Source organism: Microcaecilia unicolor, chromosome 10, assembly GCF_901765095.1.
Source record: "Microcaecilia unicolor chromosome 10, aMicUni1.1, whole genome shotgun sequence".
NCBI lineage: Eukaryota > Metazoa > Chordata > Amphibia > Gymnophiona > Siphonopidae > Microcaecilia > Microcaecilia unicolor.
Window position 1 is genome coordinate 26,272,556 of NC_044040.1, and position 22,512 is coordinate 26,295,067.

The 22,512-nt window shown below is 42.6% G+C and overlaps 1 protein-coding gene across 2 annotated transcripts in view; it reads right to left on the reverse strand.

The window, feature by feature from the left end:
* GOLGB1 (golgin B1) overlaps nt 1-22,512 on the reverse strand; it is an 81,987-nt gene that overhangs the window by 20,895 nt on the left and 38,580 nt on the right. For both annotated transcript variants that reach the window (XM_030217063.1, XM_030217061.1), the window contains exons 12-16: nt 16,152-18,093; nt 15,700-15,878; nt 10,059-10,224; nt 7,492-7,629; nt 199-354 (exon numbers count right to left, since the gene is read on the reverse strand). In XM_030217063.1, coding sequence (XP_030072923.1) covers nt 199-354; nt 7,492-7,629; nt 10,059-10,224; nt 15,700-15,878; nt 16,152-18,093 — 2,581 coding nt within the window. The remainder of the gene's footprint in view (nt 1-198; nt 355-7,491; nt 7,630-10,058; nt 10,225-15,699; nt 15,879-16,151; nt 18,094-22,512) is intronic.

Below are 22,512 nucleotides of genomic sequence, written 5' to 3' on the forward strand. Positions count from 1 at the left end.
GTAGTAGGATGGTGAAAATTCTCCTCTCATGTTACAGTATATTTTCTGTATTCTATACCCATTGTCCAGATTTATTCCCACTGCTACACAAGCAACGGAGGGAGGGCACTGGCTAGGGTTTATGCTCCCTGTATTTTTGATTAGGTGTAAGATGACTAGTATTTACTATTTGGTTTTCTCTGTCTAGATTTCTCTCACCATATCCTTGTTCTGAGGCTGTTCCTGCAGTTGTCTTTCAAGAGCAGCGCAATGGGCCAAAACTTCACTGTAGCGCTGATTGCTCTCCCGGAGGTTCTGGCTGCTGCCCCGCAGTTGAATGATGAGTGAATTCTTTTCCTCATAAATATGAGAAAGCTACAGAGAAAACACGTCCATTAGATTATACACAATTGTCTCGATTGGAAGAGAGTGTGCAATTACAGGAGCTGCATTATAAATTTCTCATGCGTATATACATTCACCTTTCGAGAGCAAAAAAGATGGGCTTACCCATGGATGGGAAGACCTGATTTATGATTTTTCTTTTCCCTGGCTTCTTTATTCCTCCTGCGTGCTGGTCTACCTTAAAGGTGGTCTTCTGTTGGTTCCCAGCAGCATCAGCATTGCACATATGCTGCCTATGGCCTGCTCCAAAGCTTTTCATAAGACCTGTCCTACCCAGGCAGAAACAGGATGTGATGTCAAAGGAGGTGGGATGGGCCTGAGGGAAAGCTTGGGAGCAGGCAGCTAATGTGCAATGCTGCTGGAGACCAAGAGAAGACCACCTTTAAGGTAGACCATCATGGGTGGAGGGATTGAGAGGGGCGGAAGGTGCTGAACCCTGGGTGGAGGCAGAGAAGTGAGCTGCAGACCTGTGATTAGAACTAGAGAGGTCACTCATAGAAGCTATGACAAAGGCAGTGAGCTCCAGCAGTCACAAGAAGAGCTTGGTACTGCTCATGGGGGAGGGGGGAGGGGGGGGAGAAGAAAGAAAGAGAATGATAATGGACCTCAGGAAGAAAGAGCTAATGAACCCGGGCAAAGATGAGAGAGAGAGGGAAGGAAGAGAAATAGAGAATCTCCCTCCCAACTCCCAGATCCAACATCAGTCCTTTAGGGAAGGGAAAGGGGATGGGATTTGATATATCACCTTTCTGTGGATACAATCAAAGTAGTTTACATATTATGAGCAAGTACTTATTCTGTACCTGGGGCAATGGACGGTTAAGTGACTTGCCCAGAGTCACAAGGAGATGCAGTGGGAATTAAATAATTTCAACTGAAATGAAAAAAAAAAAATATATATATATATATATATATATATACACACACACACACACACATATACACACACAGTGAGCACTTAGCACATGCAGTTGGCAAAACTAACATGGGACGCTTCAATGTGCTTTGCATTAGGCTATTTTTGCTGTGTTAGGTGTGTTACCACCCGATGCAGCTTAGTAAAAGGGCCCCAGAGGGATTTGATACAGAACAGCTAAAGGGAGGAAAAGCAGAGGGAGAGAAAAAACCTCTAAGGGGCCCTTTTACAAAGTTGCGCTGAAAAATGGCCTGCAGTAGTGTTTAGAAATGCAGTTTTTATTTTTGCCATGGATTTGTACTTTTACATAAAGTTTTTTTTTCCAGTGACGTCACAAAAAAATCTACTTCCGTTTTTTATCGGAAAACTACTGGTGCCTACATAAGCTACAGCAGTGTACCTCTGAAGTGACCAACATTTGGTTTCAAAATTGACGACAGCTTTAACCCGAGTCCCTGAGGAAAGCCATTTGAAACCCGCAGTGTTGGGCGATTCCAGGGGACAGCAGTCTGTTACTTTTGCTCTTTGATAGCCCTGAGCGTCAAGACAGCGAGGACGCGGGCTCAAAAGATAAGTTCCGTTCTAATCATTGATTTTGTAACTTTAGAAAAATGGCAGTTGACCACAGCTGGTGAAGGTTTCACAGAGGCACAATCACAAGAGACACTAATAGCACTTAATATGGTGTTAAAGGAACAGTAGCCCAATGAATGAAGTGCTATACCACTTGGCAATAGTTATTATAACTGTCAAAGATACTGGATATTTCTGAGGATACTTTTCTCAAAAATATTTCTGAAAGAAAAAAAGAAACAAGATTTGGTAGCAATTGTCCTGGTTTTGACAGTATTATCTCCAGTAGTGTAGACATGTGTTTTGGGCGCACGTAGAATCATTTTTCAGCGCACCTGTAAAAAAATACCTTTTTAAAAAATTGTTGCCAAAAATGGACGTGCGGCAAAAATGAAAATTGCCGCGCGTCCATTTTGGGTCTGAGACCTTACCGCTAAGGTCTCATGTGGTAACCGGGCGGTAACTGTCTATGCGTGAAAATGCCGAATACCGCCTGTGTGCCAGAAAAAAAGAAAAATTACTGGAATGCTTAGTGGACGTGTCAAAAATGAAATTACCGCAAGGGCCACGCGGTAGCCGGGCAGTAACTCAAAATTGACGCGTGTTGGGCCCTTAAGCTTGTTGTTTTATAATTTGGGAGAAAGGAGGTAAAATCTGAATCAGGAAATGGGATTACATAATAAAAGACAAGTCAGGGACCAACTAGGGGATACAGGAAGGAAAGAAGTGGATAAGTTCAGTGTTTGTCTATACAGTGCTGCTAGCTGCTTATTGGACTGCTGTTAATTATCACTCCCTGTCCTATTTGCCATAATCGTTCTCTCTCTAACACTATACACTGCCATTAAACATCCACAATGTTCACACGTTTTGGGGACGGTTTTACGGAAATTGAAACTGGTGAGAAACTTATGATCTTTGTCGTCCCCCTTCTCCCCCACTGCTAACTCCCGGCTCCGTTCCTTCTATCTCGCTGCTCCCTATGCCTGGAATAGACTCCCTGAGCCAGTACGTCAGGCTCAGTCTCTGGCTGTCTTCAAGTGTAGGCTTAAAGCCCACCTCTTTGCTACTGCTTTCGACTCTCTTACTCAACACCCTCACTTATCACCCCTACCACTGCAATTTCCCCACCCCTAGCTGTCTGTTCATTTGTCCAATTTAGATTGTAAGCTCTGTTGAGCAGGGACTGTCTTTTCATGTTAATTTGTACAGCGCTGCGTAAGTCTAGTAGCGCTATAGAAATGTTTAGTAGTAGTAGATCTTTCCGAATTTCAAAATAATTAGAGAATATTAGTGCAAGCATTAATCAAGCCACACTCGGACCTATTGTGATGGACACAAATGTGGCATTAGCTAAACAGCATTTACAAAACGTATTACCACTACTTATTTCTTGCTGCAGCAAGAGTGAATTGACGAGTCCCATAGAAATGTTCCACTAGACCACTTCTGACCCAGTTGCCATTAGTTTCCAATACTGGCACAGTTGTATTTTAAGTTCACGACATTAAATTTTCATATTTAATGTGAGAAGGGACTTCAGAAGTTACAGGAGAAGATAGAATGGTATTCTCAGGAGATGACAGGTCAAGAATGGGGAACAGAATCATAACAGAGCTTTTCCTGAGGGAGATTAATATTAGGGGGTAAATATTGTTAACGGTGTTTAGGATTCCAATGGATGCTGAAAAATCAACGAAAGAAAGGGGTGAACGTCTGAGCTCTTCTTGTCTGGTTTTACTTTTTTTTTTTATTTTTATTTGTACCCCGCACTTTTTCCCACTCATGGCAGGCTCAATGCGGCAGGCAATGGAGGGTTAAGTGACTTGCCCAAAGTCACAAGGAGCTACCTGGGCCGGGAATCGAACTCAGCTCCTCAGGACCAAAGTCCACCACCCTAACCACTAGGCCACTCCTCCACTCCACTCGCGACTGTTCTCGTTTCTAAAAAAAATTCTATAATGTTTATTATACAGCACAATTCTATAAATGAGGCCACAATTTAGGTGCCTAGAAACTGTGTGCTGAGTGCTAATTTTATAATGGAATCTTTGTGCCAAGACTCTGTTAAGATATTAGCGTAAATCGGCATCAACGTGGCTACATTTAGGCTCATCCACTAATGCCATGTCAATAACTGGTGTAAGTGGGCATGCCTAAATGTAGAAATTTAGCATTTAACTTATAGAATTCGGTAAGATGTGTGTGTAAATTTATTATTTATTAGGATTTATTTACCGCCCTTTTGAAGGAATTCACTCAAAGCGGTGTACAGTTAATAATAGATCAAACTTGAGCAATTAACCATCTCTCTGACCTCATGTGCAGCTTTCTTCAAATCAGTCACCTTACTTTCTTACCCATCTATATGTTACAACTTTGCCTTACCCTTCACTATCAATTATAATGCTATAACATATTGTGTTGACATTGCCATACTTTGTATTAATTGAATAATTTTACTGCTGCAATTGCCTAATATTATCTCAGCTAGGGTAGGAGTGGATAAACATGTCCCGCTGCAGTGTGTGCAGCCCGAGTCACTTCTTGTGTGTGTGAGTGAGTCTAACAAGTTAGTTTCTTCTTCCATTAAAGGCCTGCTTGAAAAGCCAAGCTTTCACCTGCTTCCTGAAGTAGAGATAGTCTTGTGTTGATCACAGCCTTTCAGGCAGTGCATTCCAGAGTGTGGGGGCTACTCCGGAGCAGGGGCGTATCTGCGTGGGGCCACAGGGGCCTGGGCCCCCGCAGATTTCGCCCTGGCCCCCCTCCCCGCCGTCAACCCTCCCCCGCTGCTTACTTTTGCTGGCGCCGAGGTCCACCCGCAATCTCCGTTTTTCGTCTTCCTCCGTGGCCATGCTTCCAGGAAGTAACGCTGCAGTGCTGATTCGTTGAATCCAGTTCGACGTCTGACGTCAGACGTCGAACTGGAGTCAACGAATCAGCACTGCAGCGTTACTTCCTGGAAGCATGGCCACGGAGGAAGACGAAAAACGGAGATTGCGGGTCGGGACCTCGGCGCCAGCAAAAGTAAGCAGCGGGGGAGGGTTGATGGCGGGGAGGGGGTGGAGAGAGGCGGCGGCGGCGGCGGGGGGGGGGAGGGAGGCAAAAATGTGCCCCCCCTCTCTGGCTCCCCCTACCGCCGGATTCCAGATACGCCCCTGCTCCGGAGAAGGCTCGCTTGGGGGTATCACATCGTGTAATGTCTTTTGGAGAGGGTGTGGTTAGTGACAGTCCTTGGGAGGACCTTAGTGTCCTTGGCATTGTGTGGAGGATCATCCTATTCTTCAAATACTCGGGGCCAATTCATTTCAGGGCCTTGAAGATCAGTAAATGTTGGCTCTGCCCATGTTCTTCCCCTGTGAACACTCCCTTACATTTACGCACTGAGGAGATTCTAAATATGGCGCCTAAAAAAATCCACGCATAAAACATTGTTGACTAAGCATATTCTATAAGAGACGCCTAGACTTAGGCACGGTATATAAAATACACTTAGCTGATATTACAGTGCCTCCATTCACACCAACAAAAACATGGCACTATAACTAAGCGCTTAAATTTCGGAACGCTCATGAAATGCCCATTTCCATGCCCATAATCACGCCTTTTGCCTGCATGCATTAAAATTTAGGCGCAGTGCGTTACAGAATACGCTTAGGGAGCTGTGTGCGAAAATTCTATTACTGCCAATTAGTGCTTGTTAAGCCAATTAACTTACACACACTGTTACAGAACACGCTTGGATTTTGCTGCGGATCTCTAGGCACGCTATATAGAATCCGGGGGTAAGCGAGTCTCATGCGTCATTTATAGACTAGTGCTGAGTGCTCAGCTAGAACTTATGTGCATAAGAAAATGGGGATCTATTAATTATGTGCCCAATTGGCACCTAAACTTAGATGCCGTATGTTGGACTTATCTTTTCTCTTGTCCATTCAACTCAAGACTACATCTAGTAGCGCTATAGAAATAATAAGTAGTAGTATTGGTAGTACTTTCCTATTTGAAATGAACTTTATTCTTGCCTCTGAATTTGGGAAGCTCAATTTTCAAAAGACTTTTCTTTGGTTAAGATGTAATTATTGCAAAAGTTTGGAAAATTGCCTCGTCAATGTAGATAAAAATGACATTTCTGGTTGAAGGGGAAGGTGGGGGGAATGGGAGCTCTGGAGTTAAAGTACATGCAGAGATTCAATTTTCAAATCTCAGCATGTACTCTCGCCCCCGCCCCCCAAGACTTGACCCGCACATGTAACAGGTGCCAAGCCCATAAGTATGCTTGCACCCACAGATTTTTGCAGATCCAGTTTTGAAAGGGAAAGTCCGCAGGGTGGTCCCACTGAAACGGTTCTTCCAAGTCCACGTGAATTCTGGAAACGGGCCCCTTAACATTTTTGATATAGTGGTTGATGGAAAGGGAAAAGAAGGTCCAGCTTTCCTTTTAGAAATACGTATTTTTCTTTGGGAAGTGCAGGGTGCTGATGAAGGAATTTGTTTGTAGCAGCTGCAAACTTGCTAACTGTTGACTGTAAATGCGTCAGGGATAAACAGCAGCTGTCTCCATACGTGAACCATATTACTATGAAGTTCTTGCGTTTCTCAGTGCAATGCCATACTGACATATATACCTGCATTGTAATATTTTGGTTTTATTTTATTTATCTAAATAAAGGTAACATAACTCACAAAGGGTATCATTATCACACAGAACTCTGAGTCTTATGAGAAGACTTTACCAGTCATGGTAACAACGACTGATACCAGGGACTTAAAGAAATGCCACTATGGTGGCACTGAAGTCATTAAAACAGAGAAAGGTTAATAACTGTTTATCCAAACTACTTTATAATTTACTTTAACATTTATGAACTTTAATGTAACACTACTTTGCATTTCTCATTCCGGAAATGGCGATCGCCATTACGCATAATGTAAGCCACATTGAGCCTGTAAAAAGGTGGGATAATGTGGGATTACAAATGCAAAAAATAAATAAATAAACGTATGAAGACACATATAAACTGAACTCACTACAAAAATTAAATATCACAGCAGGTGTGGTTGCTGCTTTAATTTCTGATGGTAATAGAAAACTTACAGGCCAAGGTCTCGGTATAGCATAGGACCCAGGAAATGAAGGGCACGAGCTAGTATGGTTTGTAAAACATTGGTTTTAGAACTCAAAACAGTGTGTAAAACCTCAGACCATGCTTCACTGAGGGTTAAGTAAAGCTTTGAACGGAGGATGCTAAAAGATATGGTGCCAATATGCTGAATTATAGAACTGCTAATTAACTCCAAACTCCAAAATAAACTTTAATCCTTTTCTTTTTACCATTCTGTGTATTAATTTACTTTGGCAACACATGCACAAACTGTTGTACCAATAGAATTGCTTGAATCTGAACCACTTTGATCCAGTCTTCATTACTTTTCTCTCTAATTCTCTAGCTTTTAAAAAATATAGGCCTGGCTTAAAATACTCTTCATGGATTAGACCTGGTAGAAGTAAGGTTACTTGTGTGGGACAGATGTGACAGCAGCCAATCCTAGTGCAGAATTCTTCCTAGATAGAATGTGACTTGGTAGGAAGCTGCAATACAGAGCAATTGAAGTACCTTGCTGTTCAACTGCTGGATTCTCAGCTCTTTCTGGTGTAACTGATTCAGGGAGTCACTGAGCTGGGATCGAAGATGGCCAGTCTCAGCGTAATCCCCCTGATGGGCATCTGTGCAGCTGGCTGTCTCGGAAGAAGCCTGAATAGAAACACAAGAAAAATAAAATAAAGCTTTTTCAATCGGTCACATTATGGGGCCAGTTTTTAAAATTGTGCACACACGTAAACAATTAGTTTTGACTCCCAGTTTTGACTCCCTAAATTAGTGGAGGAGTGGCCTAGTGGTTAGGGTGGTGGACTTTGGTCCTGGGGAACTGAGGAACTGAGTTTGATTCCGCCTCGCCTCACCCCATGCTTGGAACAAACTCCCTGAGCCCATACGCCAGGCCCCCTCCCTACCCATCTTCAAATCATTGCTCAAAGCCCACCTCTTCAATGTCACTTTCGGCAGCTAATCACAACACCTCTACTCAGGAAATCTAGACTACCCCAATTTGACATTTCGTCCTTTAGATTGTAAGCTCTTCTGAGCAGGGACCGTCCTTAGTTGTTAATTTGTACAGCGCTGCGTAACCCTAGTAGCGCTCTAGAAATGTTAAGTAAGCAGCTCCTTGTGACTCTGGGCAAGTCACTTAACCCTCCATTGCCCCGTGTAAGCCGCATTGAGCCTGCCATGAGTGGGAAAGCGCGGGGTACAAATGTAACAAAAAAAAAAAAAAAACAATACTCTTACTCAAATAGAGCAGACTACTGAAGTAGGCCCCAGGCCGAAACACAAATTCGTGTAGAGTCGAGTTTTTTATTCAACAAAATAATACATTTTACACCATTAAAGATTCAACTTTTGGGACTCCCCTGTCACCTTTACTTTTGTTTTTCTGCTTTCGGAAAACGGGGAACACCAACAGCAGTAACACCATGCTCAAACTCTGTTTCTATGGTGATCCAAAGAAAATAATGTTATTAACAGTAGAAGAATTAGCTTCATGACCTCAAAATGGGATTCTCCATAGACCAGCAACTAAAATTTACATATCCAGATATCTACCGGTTTATTTTAATAATCAGAAACCTTATCCAAATGCCTTTAAAATGTCTCAGTTCAGGAAGCTAGGGCATATACTATACAAACGAGAGCCATAGTGTCTAGGTTTATTAAGTTTTAATGCATTTCAGTTTTTCCTCTGATCTTGCTTGGCAAAGGTTGATATTGTACAGTGTTCTTTTCTGTACTACTTCATACTCTTAATTTTTCCTTTATAAACAGAAATTAAAAATTTTAAGATATCCTCAGAAGCTTAGCTGAAATTGGGTGGCGGAGCAGGTGGGGGGAAGAGGGTTTGGTGGTTGGGAGGCTAGGATAGGGGAGGGCAGACTTATATGGTCTGTTCCAGAGCTGGTGATGGGACTGGTGGTTGGGAGGCGGGAAATACTACTGGGCAGACTTATACAGTCTGTGCCCTGAAAAAGACAGGTACAAATTCAAGATATGAGTTTATCTTGGGCAGACTAGATGGACCATGCAGGTCTTTTTCTGCCGTCATCTACTATGTTACTATGTTGTTCCGTATCCACTGTATTATTTCTGTCCCATCTTTAAAGATACTTGCAATATTCCTCATCAGATTCTCATCTATTTATAAATTTTTATGTCCCACTATATCCATTATAATGGTCAAATAATTAAAATGTAACTACAGCTTTTGTTATTTATGAACTGTGGAACCCTTTCAAGTTCCGTTCGCATCTTTGTTCCCTTATGCTGGAATTCCAACACCAGATACACTGCTCACACTTCAGAAAATCTAATAACTACAATAGCAGTGATTATTGTGTAAATGAGGGAAAAGTCTCAACTACTACAGCTATATTCACACATTGGTGTTCATTTTATAGCATGTAGAAAAAAGTCATCACCGACTGAAAAACCCTCAATTGTTTGTTTTCTCTTCTTTACTTTTTATTGAAAAATTTTTAAAATTTTTTTTAAATATGATATCCTCTGAATTGAATAACTGTAATGTCTAAGTGGAACTAAAAATAAATTGTTCACTTATTAGAAAAGAAGCATAGCCGTTCACTTATCTTGTCATATTATCTTTTCGATTCCGCGCCTGTTCCATCTCAGTACTGCGCCGGGAACCCGCTCACACCAAGGTTTCAGCGCCAGCGCCGATAATCTTGTAGAACGCGGACAATAAAAATTAAGTAAAGCATGCCTGGCGCTGAAACCTTGGTGTGAGCGGGTTCCCTGATGAAGATATTCGAAACGGGACCCTAGGAACCGGCGCAGTACTGAGATGGAACAGGCGCGGAATCGAAAAGATAATATGACAATTCAATTCAGAGGATATCATATTTAAAAAATTAAAAAAAAATTTTTCAATAAAAAGTAAAGAAGAGAAAACAAACAATTGAGGGTTTTTCAGTCGGTGATGACTTTTTTCTACATGCTATAAAATGAACACCAATGTGTGAATATAGCTGTAGTAGTTGAGACTTTTCCCTCATTTACACAATAATCACTGCTATTGTAATTATTAGATTCTCTTATGCTGGAAAACTTACCTGTCTTTGGTACTGCTCATTAATGACCTTTGGCTTGGAAAAATTAGACTTCATTTCATGCAGTAGTCTCTGGAGGTCACTGATGTGCTGGTCTTTGTCAGCCAGGGCTGTCAGGTACTGCTCCTTCAGTCTCTCACCCTGGGATTCCCAGAATGCCTTCTCCTCTCTACAGAAAGCACAAAGTAAATGTACTTAACACTACGACTCTCCAGTGGAGATAGCTAAGGGCTGTCTACAGCCCTGCCTTAACTACCAAATCACTCCCAGGCTGGCAGTCAGGAGGGTCTCACTTACCCTCACCTTTCATAAAGCTGTGCTAGCGACTACTGGTGCAGTAATACCAACACAGTTCATTCAAAGTGTATCAGCTGTGTCGGTATTGCGATGCGGCCTTGTAAAAAGGGGGGTTAGTTAGCCGATATCACGGGTCAAGATCAGAATTTCAAATGAGGAACTAGAGATTTTAAGGGCAATTCTATAACCTAGATGACCACATTTTACACAGTATCTGGATAAAACAGGACCCTACTACTACTACTTATCACTTCTATAGCGCTACAAGGCATACGCAGCGCTGTACACCATACACGAAAAGACAGTCCCTGCTCAAAGAGCTTACAATCTAAATTGGACAGGTAAACAGAAAAAGAGGTAGGGGAATTAAAGAGGAGGGGATAGAAGGGTACAGGGGCAAGTGAGTAGTGGTTAGGAGTCAAAAACAGAGTTAAAGAGGTGGGCTTTTAGCCTGGATTTGAAAAAGGCAAGAGACGGGGCTAGACGTACAGGCTCGGGAAGTCTATTCAGGCATGAGGTGCGGCGAGGTAAAAGGAACGGAGTCTGGAGTTAGCAGTAGAGGTGAAGGGGACAGACAAGAGAGATTCATCCACAGAACGGAGTACTCGAGAGGGGGCGTAGGGAGAGACAAGAGTGGAGAGGTACTGGGGAGCGGTAGAGTGAAGGCACTTATAAGTCAATAAGAGAAGTTTGAATCGAATGCGGAATATTTTTCCAAATAACCCAAACACAAATGTACTACTATTAAAAAAAGTTATTACTACTATTAACAAGTGTTTTTTCAAGATGATGTAAAAACTGGATGGTTCCTGTTTTCAAAATAATCTCATTCAGGAAGTGTCCATTAAGATCCATTTTAGCAAAATGGAGTTTAGCTAAGACGATGAAGTTATGATTTAAATTTTCGCAACAAAATAAGGCATAGGGTGCAAAGCGTTTGCTAAGGGAGTTTCCTAATAAAGGCTGGACTAATGTATCGTTAAAGGTCATACTAAATGTTTAAACAATTGCAAACTATTTTAAAACTATGCTGGTAAATGTGTAGAATAGTAATGCTTACGTTACCAGTGTACGTGCTAGCAGAGCATGTAAGCATTATTTTACAAATACTCAGGTAACTTACATAGCAATATTTGCAAGGGGGCGAATACATGTGTGAAGCATGGGAGGGAATTAGGCAGCGGTCCCACTAACACAGGTAACTTACAGAACACTGTACATTATGCGCATCCCTGCTGCATTTAGGTACCTGCCCTTATGCCAGCTCTAGGCCTGGTGGAACTGCAGGTACCTAGATGTTAGGCATGCCGAAACTGGGTTACACTAGCATTCCATAATGGAATCTTGGTACCTATATTCTATAACCATGTGGTCTTAAAGACTACGTCAACAATGAACAACGTTGCTGCCCACTTCACTTCAGTAATCTCTCTGCTAGTGTTTCTCTGTACTCCGATCTCATGCCAGCCATCTCTCAAGTCCCCCACCATTTCAGATTATTTTATTTATTTCTATCTATATATATTTTCTATACCGCACAATCTACCATTCTCAGCTGTATATAATAAAACATACAACGCATTTTAAACAAAACCATACAAAAAAAAAAAATCACACACAAAACACACAATACTCCTTTCTTATTATCAATCCAAAGTTCACATCACATCACATCACATCACCAGGTTACCTTTTGGCAAGGAAACATTATATACAGCCTGATTAACTACTCATATAGTCTGAGAAAGCACACTGAAAAAGTTATGTCTTTACCACCTGTTTAAACTGATCCAAAGATCTAATCGCATTGAACAAGGTAACTTATTCCACTATAAAGTTCCCATAACATAAAAAATTGAGGCTACTACTACTACTATTTAGCATTTCTATAGCGCTACAAGGCATACGCAGCGCTGAACAAACATAGAAGAAAGACAGTCCCTGCTCAAAGAGCTTACAATCTAATAGACAAAAAATAAATAAAGTAAGCAAATCAATTAATGTGAACGGGAAGGAAGAGAGGAGGGTAGGTGGAGGCGAGTGGTTACAAGTGGTTACGAGTCAAAAGCAATGTTAAAGAGGTGGGCTTTCAGTCTAGATTTAAAGGTGGCCAAGGATGGGGCAAGAAGTAGGGGCTCAGGAAGTTTATTCCAGGCGTAGGGTGCAGCGAGACAGAAGGCGTGAAGTCTGGAGTTGGCAGTAGTGGAGAAGGGAATAGATAAGAAGGATTTATCCATGGAGCGGAGTGCACGGGAAGGGGTGTAGGGAAGGACGAGTGTGGAGAGATACTGGGGAGCAGCAGAGTGAGTACATTTATAGGTTAGTAGAAGAAGTTTGAACAGGATGCGAAAACGGATAGGGAGCCAGTGAAGGGTCTTGAGGAGAGGGGTAGTATGAGTAAAGCGACCCTGGCGGAAGATGAGACGGGCAGCAGAGTTTTGAACCGACTGGAGAGGGGAGAGGTGACTAAGTGGGAGGCCAGCAAGAAGCTCTAGTCTATACTGTTGCAAACGTACTACCCGTAAGTAGGTACATCTAATACATTTGCAGAGCACATTGCAGGGATCTCAATGGCTGATTTAAGTGCAAGCTAGCAACAATTACAGATGGTACAACGTTAGTTACTACTTTAAATACCAACAGCAGAAATTTATATTGAATCCAAAATTCTACGGGCAACTAATGTAACTTCATCAGTATTGGAGTAATATGTTCAAATCAACTCAATCCAAACAAAATTGAAGCAGTAGGTATCTCTCTGGCCCCTCGGCAGTATTAGGCTTGTGCCCCTGTGTCCATCCCAACATCATAGTAACATAGTAGATGACGGCAGAAAAAGACCTGCATGGTCCATCCAGTCTGCCCAAGACAAACTCATCTGTGTATACCTTACCTTGAATTTGTACCTGTCCTTTTCAGGGCACAGACCATATAAGTCTGCCCAGCAGTATTTCCCGCCTCCCATCACCGGCTCTAGTACAGACCGTATAAGTCTGCCCTCCCCTATCCTCGCCTCCCAACCACCACCCCTTCTTCCCCCCAACTGCTCCGCCACCCAATTTCAGCTAAGCTTCTGAGGATCCATTCCTTCTGCACAGGATTCCTCTATGCATATCCCACGCATGTTTTAACTCCGTTACCGTTTTCATCTCCACCACCTCCCGCGGGAGGGCATTCCAAGCGTCCACCACCCTCTCCGTGAAAAAATACTTCCTGATATCTTTCCCGAGTCTGCCCCCCTTCAATCTCATTTCATGTCCTCTCGTTCTACCGCCTTCCCAGCTCCGGAAAAGATTCCCGATGCAAGTCTTAAGCTACTGTAAGAAGATGTTATTGGAGTCTTACTGTAGTAACCACTTGCTGCTGCGAGAAGCTCAATTGTCATTTGTCTTTGCAGCAAAACTATATATAGATGTATAGTAGAGAGCTACATGGGGACAGAAATCCAACCCGTTCACGCCTGTCTCCACTGGAATCTAACCCATCCCATCCGTCCCCGTGGGGAATCTAGTCCGTCCCTGCAGCAAGTAATCTCCTCTATCCCAGCCCGCCAAGACCTTGGCGTGCCATAGTCACCTTGACCCCTCCCCCTCAAGAAAGCCAGATTCTATAAGAAGTAAAAATAACATAAATCATTTTCTTCCGTACTCTGCTAAGACAGCAGACGTACAGATCATCACAGGACCCAAAAGCAGTCCAAATTCCAAAACAAGTCAAGTCAGAAACAACACAGTTTATACCTAATAGTTCAACCACCCTTACGATTCACCTTTGGGATTAAAAAGCAAAACCATGTACATGTAAGGACTGGATAAATGAATTAAAACAAATGCCCTTAATTTGTAATACTTGATGCAACATTCACATAGCAAGCAGCCTGAGGCAACAGATCGATTTTCTACTGAACATAATTAACTTTGTATGAACTTGGCAGCTAATAGTGTTCTGAACTGGACAATGTTGGCACATTTAGACTGATGCTGGACAAAACTTCTGCATGAAGGAAGCCCTTCTCTAATTATTCAATTGACCTTTCTGTGAAAAATAGTAATAAAAAAGGCAACTGCATTTTTATAATATACCACTGCAATTCACAAAACAAAAGGAGCAAGTTCCCACATGCCATCTATTTGTTTAGATGCAGGCACAGATTTTAAATGCTCCCAGGTTTCAACTTAATTCATGTTTAATGCGGGATATAATAGATTGATAGAAACTCTGAATGTTGAGCGTGATTCTCATAACATGTCTGTTTTACTGGCCCTTTAACAGGAGAAAAAAAAAAATCTCTGAACGAACACATGCTAGGGTAACCCTATAACCAGCCACTCCAAACAACACACTGATTACGATTTACAACAAATTACTACTCTACCTATGAAAAATTATTCCGTCATTATACTTCCTCTGTGTACATTCATATGCTGCACAAGCTGGCATGTTTGAAAATATAAGGGAGATTAAGGGGCTCATTTTCAAAGCACTTAGACTTACAAAGTTCCATAGGTTACTATGGAACTTTGTAAGTCTAAATGCTTTGAAAATACGCTCTAAATAAAAATGCCACCAACAATAAAGAACGACAATGTGGATGCAGCAGGTCATAGGTTCACTCGTTTTGTTTTGAGTGAACGTGATGACAGCGGTGCAAGGAAGGGGAAACAGACTTACCCTTTTACCTTCCCGGCTCCATCCATCCACCTCCCCTCCGACCCTGGGTGCCCTCCCGGCACATAGCTCGAAGCAACCCTGGTGGTCTAACGGCTTCTTTGGGACAGGAAAGATCCCCACTCTTTCCTGCCTGGTACCGCAGCGCTGATCCTCTCCTCACTGCCTTTTTAAAATGGCTGCCGAGACTGCCAGTGGCGGCCTCGCAAGACTTCTGTGGAAGTCACGTGAGGCCGCCCGCTGGAAGTCTCGGCAGCCATTTTAAAAGAGCAGAGAGGACAGGATCAGCGCCGCTGCAGTGGGCAGGAAAGAGTAGGGATCTTTCATGCCCCAAAGAAGCCACCAGACCGCCAGGGTACCTCGAGGTATGTGCCGGGAGGGCACCCTGCGCTCGGGGGGAGGGAAGGCACTTCTGCGGGGATCCTGCAGGATCTAGGCCCATCCCTATGGGATTCCCACGGACTCGGATCCATCCTCGCGGGATCCCCGCAGACACGGAGGAGACCCCCACTCCCGTGCAGCTCTCTAGTGTATCATGCACCTGTTCCCTACATACTGCCTGAAGCGAAACTAGAGAGAATGCAGTTAAGAAGGTCTGTAAATTTCAGACGGAGCACAATTATGCAGCAGGATGACAGTAAAAGGGGCAGATTAACATGGATCGGTGATCAGTTCTAACCTGAGCTGCTGGAGCTCCTGCTGCTGGAAGGTATTATCCAACCTCAGCTGCTCCTGGAGGTGCCGCTCCTTTTCTACTTGCTGCTGACTTGCCTGTAGCTGGGCATTTAGGCGAGCAATGTCAGACGTTTCCTCCCCAATCCGCAAATACTGCTCCTGTAGGTTCTTTAATTCCTTCAGCTTGACATGAAGAAAAGAACAGCCAAAGAAGCAACAAATGTCTCATCACAGAACAGATTTGGGTACTAACAAACAGAGGAGCCATTCTCTAAAATTCACACAAAGGAATTGCAGCAAGTACACAAACATACATATAATTCACTCACAGAATTAAGAGGCTTTCATACACACAGAATTTAATCACATTTAAAATATACCATTTGAAGAGCAAAATGTGTCAGTTGTCGCAGGATGTGATGGGATAGAAGAGAAATTAGACGCTCAATGGCTTACCAGTCTGTCTCTGTCATTCTGCAGTGATGAAAGAGCATTTTTCAAGCTCTGAATTTCTGCTGGGCTAGACAGTGTTGATTGCTGCTTCTTGTCTTCCAGCTTCTTGATCTTATCCAGCTCGCTCAGTAGTCGATCCCTTTCATCCTGCAGGCTTGCCATAGCCTTGGAGAATGATTGCAGTTGAGTAGAAGCAGCCTCCAACTCTGATGCTAAATGGGTTTTTTCTTCATCCTTGGATCGGAGCTGGCGGCTTAGCTGATCAATCTGGGCAGACATGCTGTCTTCAGTTAAATTGCTCGTCAGGGATGTAAGATCAGTACTTAGAGAGTCTCTTTCCTTTACAACAGAGGTGTGCTCTTCCTTTAGCTGAGCCAATTCTTTCTCAAGATTTTGAATCGTTGAGTGCTGGACCTCTAGATCTGTCAAGTATTTCTTTCCCAGTTTTGTTAGTTCTTCCTGGGTTTGGTCTCGGCTGTCTTGGAGAGAGCTCATGGACTTCCCAAAAGACTGGATTTGGCCTTTCAGGTCTTTGTTTTCTTCAGTTACGGTAAGGAGTCTCTGCTCCATCTCCATTAGATCTCTAGCCAACTCTGCCACCCTCTCTTCTGCAGTTTCTGTCTCACTCCTCATGATTCCTGTATCATGCTTCAGGCTTTGTAATTCCTTCTCATGTTTTCCTTCCACCACCTGCACCTTATTGGCAGCCTCCTCCTTCACATGGATTATTTCCTCTTCCAACTCTTCTATCCTCTTCTGCAGGCCAGAAAGATTATTGTTCAGCCTCTGAATGTCCTGCACTTTTTCCTTTAATTGTGACTCAAGCTCCAAAACTGTGTTACTTTCTTTCAAAGCCATCACATCGCTGTTCAACTGAGAAATGCATAACTTCTGAGTCTCTGCTTCTTCTGTCATTTTCTGCTTGTCCTGTTGAAGAACGTTAATAGTCTGTTTGAGATCTTCCACGACTGTTTGTGAATCTTTCAGCTGTCCATCCATATTGGCCTTTGCATCCTCTAAAACATGTATTTGCTCCAGTTGTACTTTGAGAAGTTGTTTTTGCTGGGAATCCTTCAAAGTAATCACATGGTTCAAATCCTCTCTGTACCTCACTAGTTCAGCAGCCAGCTTGGCATTTTCAGAGTTGATATCATCCATCTTGCTAAGCAAACTTCGAATTTCCTCTTTCAGTGTGTTGTTCTCAGATGCTGCCTCCTGAATAAGCTGGTCTTTATCAAGGATCACATTTAGGTGACGTTCCTCAAGCTGCTTGTACTCTCCAAGCACTTGATCCCGGTCATCCTGAAGAGAAGACATTGACTTGGTAAAGGAATCCAAACTGGCCTTGAGCTGCTTGCTTTCCTCTTTCATGGTCTTCATCTTTGCAGTAAGGCTAGTGAGCCTACCCTGTAGTTTCTCTCTCTCGGCTTCCAAACGTCCTCTCTCTTCTTCTTTCTCTCTCAACCTGTCCTCCAGCTCCTTAACATCTTCTGCATTTTGCTGCTGAAGTTCTAATATGTTTGCTGCCACAGCCTCCTCCTTGGCAGCAAGTAGGCTGATAATCTTCTGATCTTTTGCCCCTATCTCTTCATGCAACTTGTTGATTAACTCTTTGGAAGTAAGGAGGTCAGCCTGAAGCTGTTCACAACTGAATTTATACTCCTGCAATTGGGCCTCTTGCTTCTTGACTGTTGTTTCTTTATCTTCTCTCATTTTCTCACTCTTGGAATATGACAGAGTCATTTCCTCCAGCAGGACTCTTAATTTCTTGTCTTCCTCAGCCAGTTTCATTACATCTTTCTGGCAGTTACTGTGTAGTGTACATGATTCATTCAGTTGTGACTGAAGCCCTTGGATTTCCTCCTGAAGGGTTTCCAGTGCTCTTTGGTGACTTTGGACATTGGTCTGTAGTTTTAATTCCCAGTCTTGCTTCTCATGTTCCAGTCTAGAGTAACGGACAACAGGGATCAAATTCATTTCAATTTAACAAAGAAACAGAGATTGTATGAATTTTGATACCAACAATTAGAGCTTATTTGAATATTTCTGCAGTGTCATGGACAAATTTATATAATCTAAAATCATCATAACATCACATTTTTTTAGATGTCCTTTCCATTACGTTTAAGTACATTTACAGTTGTTGCAAACTCCATGGCAAATAATATGCCCCTCCTCATCGCACATGTGATAGATACAATTTCAATTGGAAAATAATAGTCTTTGATAGCAGGGGCGTAGCCAGACACTCGATTTTGGGTGGGCCCGGGCCCAAGATGGGTGGGCAGAAGTACTCCGCAAGTGATTTGGTCTCTCCCTCTCTCACCTGCATGCCATATGGTCTCTCACCCTGCCCCCCCCCCCCAGCATACCTTTTAAATAGCAGATTTTCACTGGTAGCGAGCAGCAACTAATACACACTGCTCATGTTGGCCCCACACCCTTCTCTCTGATGCAACTTCCTGTTTCCGCATAGGCAAGAATACATCAGAGAAAAGGCTGTGGGGCCTGTGTGAACAGTATGTATCAGTCGCTGCTCACTGCAGGTGATGATCTGCCATTTACAAGGTATTTAGGAGAGACAGTTGTTGGGAGTTTTCGGCTGCTAGGGCTTGGGGAATCCCTGCCAGCCACATCATAGATGTGCTGCTACTGGGTGGGCCTGGGCCCACCCGAGCCCACCCTTGGCTACGCCACTGTTTGATAGTCTTTCCTAGTTTTCAGAATTTTAATTTTGGTGTGTAGTATGAATGTTGTTTAGTATTTTACTTTAGATGTGTTTTGTGATGTGTAGAGAATATTAATTATTGTATACTGATTTGTAATTGTTAATACAGATTTTTTTGAAGACTGTATTAATGTTTATATTTTCCTGATTTTTTAGTAATTAATGTTTGGAGGAAATTTAGATTATTTGATTCTTATTTAGATTTTGATTTGTCAAGATAAGTTTTTCACAGAAAGACGAAGACGGGCAACAATACCTCGAAAAGCTAAGACAAACTGGTAAAGTAATCAGGAAAGCAAAGATGCAAATGGAAGAAAATATAGCAACTAAAGTAAAAAAAAAAAAAAGGGGGGGGGGGAGTCTTTTTTTTAAGATATGTTAGTAATAGGAGGACAAATTCCCCCCCCCCCCTTCTCAGCCTCATAATGCCACTTTGAATTTGTAGAAGCCAATAAGGATAAGGTGGAATAGTTTAACAAATGTTTCTGTTCTGTGGTGTTTTTTTTTTTTTTTTGTTGCATTTGTACCCCGCGCTATCCCACTCATGGCAGGCTCAATGCGGCTTACAGATGGAGGGCTGGGAGCAGGACTACAGTAGACCAATGCAAATAGGAATGAAGTGCAGTAAACCTTAAACGATTTTCACAACATTGTGTTCGTGAGAAGCCAGCTAAAGGCAAAAAAAGTGAAGGTGATGGATTACATACATCTGAGGATACTGAAGGATCCTGGAGAAGTTCTGGTGACTGGTTTTTTTTTTTTTAGCTTTTCAATGCTTCTCTAGAGTTGGAAGAAGGGCAGATATGGTCCTTCTCCATAAAAGCAGAACTAAGGAGGAAGTTGGGAACTACAGACCTTTTAGTCTGGCCTCTGTGACTAGTAAATTAATGGAAACACTTCTAAAACAGTGGATAGAGAGGTTTCTGGAATCCAATGGATTGCAGGACCCAGGTAGCATGGTTTATTAGAAGTAGGTCTTGTCACACTAATCTGAAACTTCTTTGACTGCGTGACCAGAGAGTTGAATTGAGGGAGAGCAATAGATGTCAAGCACTTAGATTTCAGCAAGCCTTTGACACAAGCTCTGTACAGGCAGCTTATAAACTGAGTGCCCTTGGAATAGACCCTAAAGTGACTGACTGGGTTAGAAAGTGGTTGAGCGAAAGGTGACAAAGGGTAGTGGTAAATGGAGTTCACTCTGAGAAAGGGGGCATTACCGATAAGTGTGCCATAAGGATCAGTTCTTGGTCCAGTTCGTTTTAACATTTTGTAAGTGATATTGCAGAAGGGCTATCTGGAAAGGTTTACTTCTTTTGCAGATGATACCAAATTCTGCAATAGAGTACATATGGTGTGGATAGCATGAGGGGAAAGCTTAAAAAATGGTCCAGAATTTGGCAGCTAAGATTTAATACTACAAAATGCAGGGTCATACATTTGGGCTGCAAAAACCCTAGTGAGAGGTACAGCATAGGAAGAGAAAGACTTCTGTGAACAAAAGAAGAGCAGGACTTAAGGGTGATCATATCTGATGATACTAAGTTAGCCAAACATGTAGAAAAGGTGATGACAAAAGCCAGAAGGATGCTTGGGGGGCACAGGAAGAGGAATGGCCAGCAGGAAAAAGGAAGTGATAATGCCTCTGTATTACTCTCTGGCGAGACCTTATTTAGAGTACTGTCTACCGTTCTGGAGGCCTCACCTTCAAAAAGAGAGAGTAGTCCAGAAGGCGGCTACTAAAATGGTCAGTGATCTTTATCACAGCATATGGGGACAGAGATCTCAATATGTATACTTTGGAAGAAAGGCAGCAGAGAAAAGATACGATAGAGACATTTATACATCCATGGCATAAATGCAGATGGTGAGTCTCTTTCAATGAGGGACACAGGATGAAGGTTAAAGGGGACAAACTCAGGAGTAATCTAAGGAAATACTTCTTTTCTGAAAGGGTGGTGGATGCATGGGACAGTCTTCTGGTGGAGATGGTGATGAAGTCTGAATATGAATTTAAGAAAGCGTGGGAAAAGCACATATGATCTCTACAGCAGAGGAAGGCATAGTACACCATATGGATGGGCAGACTGGATAGTGTTTTTAAATTAGGGTTGGATGGACCCAAGAAGACCCTCTGTGGTGGGTTGGCAAACTAGCCATCTACCAGAGAGGTTCCTCTGAAGGCTGTCATCCATGAGGTGTTTGCGCTTATCTGACTCCCAACCGGTATATGTATGCTCAGGTATTATCTTACTAACCATTTTTTACCCAAGAGTTTAACTAAGTTTCTAGATATTCTATAGGAAAGAGTGAGGGAACAGGTTGCAAGAATAATCAGCTTTATTATAGCTTTCCACAATAGTACAGCAGGATCAGGTATACAAGTAGATGGGGTGATCGGCCGGACGGACAGCACCTCGGTCTAGCACATCAGGAGATCTTCTAACACGCCCAAAATCTCCCTGTCTTTTATACTCTCCTGGCCCCATTCTAAGTAATGGGGCCCATTAGGCTTAATGTTAAAGTTGTTTACTTAAAACTAGCTTGACCACAAAGATGCTCACAGGAAAGACTCCCTCCCCTCTTGGACAGTACTTTTCCTTTTTCAACTATTACTTCCTTATTTTATTAACACCTGGCATTATTCTTTAGAAAAACAAGTTTTTTCTAACCCAAATACAGGCATACGAGAATCCATTTTGTAGCTGGCTTCCATTTTGTTTTCAGCTTTTCTTAACCTAACTTTTCCACTTTAGATTATTTAGGCCTTAGCCCAGGCTAGAAAACTAGGCCATACTCTTCCAGCAAGCTCCTAGTCACACAAGCCATAACATTGTTGACTTTACCAGGGTTTCTATATGGCCTGAGCTTTAAGGTTCAGCCCCCTTCAGCCCTCCACTATTCCAGTGGGGGTCTCTGGCTGTATTATATCTTATCAATAGGCTATGTGGTCTTTATCTACTGCCATGTTTCTATGTTAATTCTATAACTGGGTGCCTCCCTGTCACCCAAAGGCCACCTGATAGGAGCCTATTCTATAATGGAACTTGGACTTCCAGGTTCTGTTATAGAGTACAAGTGTAACCCAATGTTGGTACACCTAATATTTAGGCACTCCAACTTATACCAGCCATATAGCTGGTGTAAGAGTGTATGTGTGTAAAGGGTGGGGGTGAGAGGTGGGCTTAAAATGTTGCAGAGACACACAAAACAAACAGTATTCTGTAAGTTACACATGTTAGTGGGAACCCCACCTATGTCTCTCCCTGTGTACATGCCCTTGTAAAGAGGCACCACGCACGCTAAGTAGGTATTTGCAGAATAGCGTCTAGGTGCTAGCATTTACCTGCACACATATGCACGTTACCTTTCTAGACATTAATGTGCATAACACACACAAAAAGCGGGCACCTAGATTATAGAATCGTCCATTGTGTTTAAAGGTCTGAGACAAACTCTTCAAGACAGGGTATTAACTATCAATAAACACACATGCCCAGGGGATACCATTGCTTAATCATACCCCCTGCAAGGCACATTGCTCCTCTCAAGCTGATGTTCACCAGTACCGAACAGTTACATTTCCTGTTTGAAATAACAGATGTGAAAGAATTTTGCATGGCCCTACTTCTGCCTCTT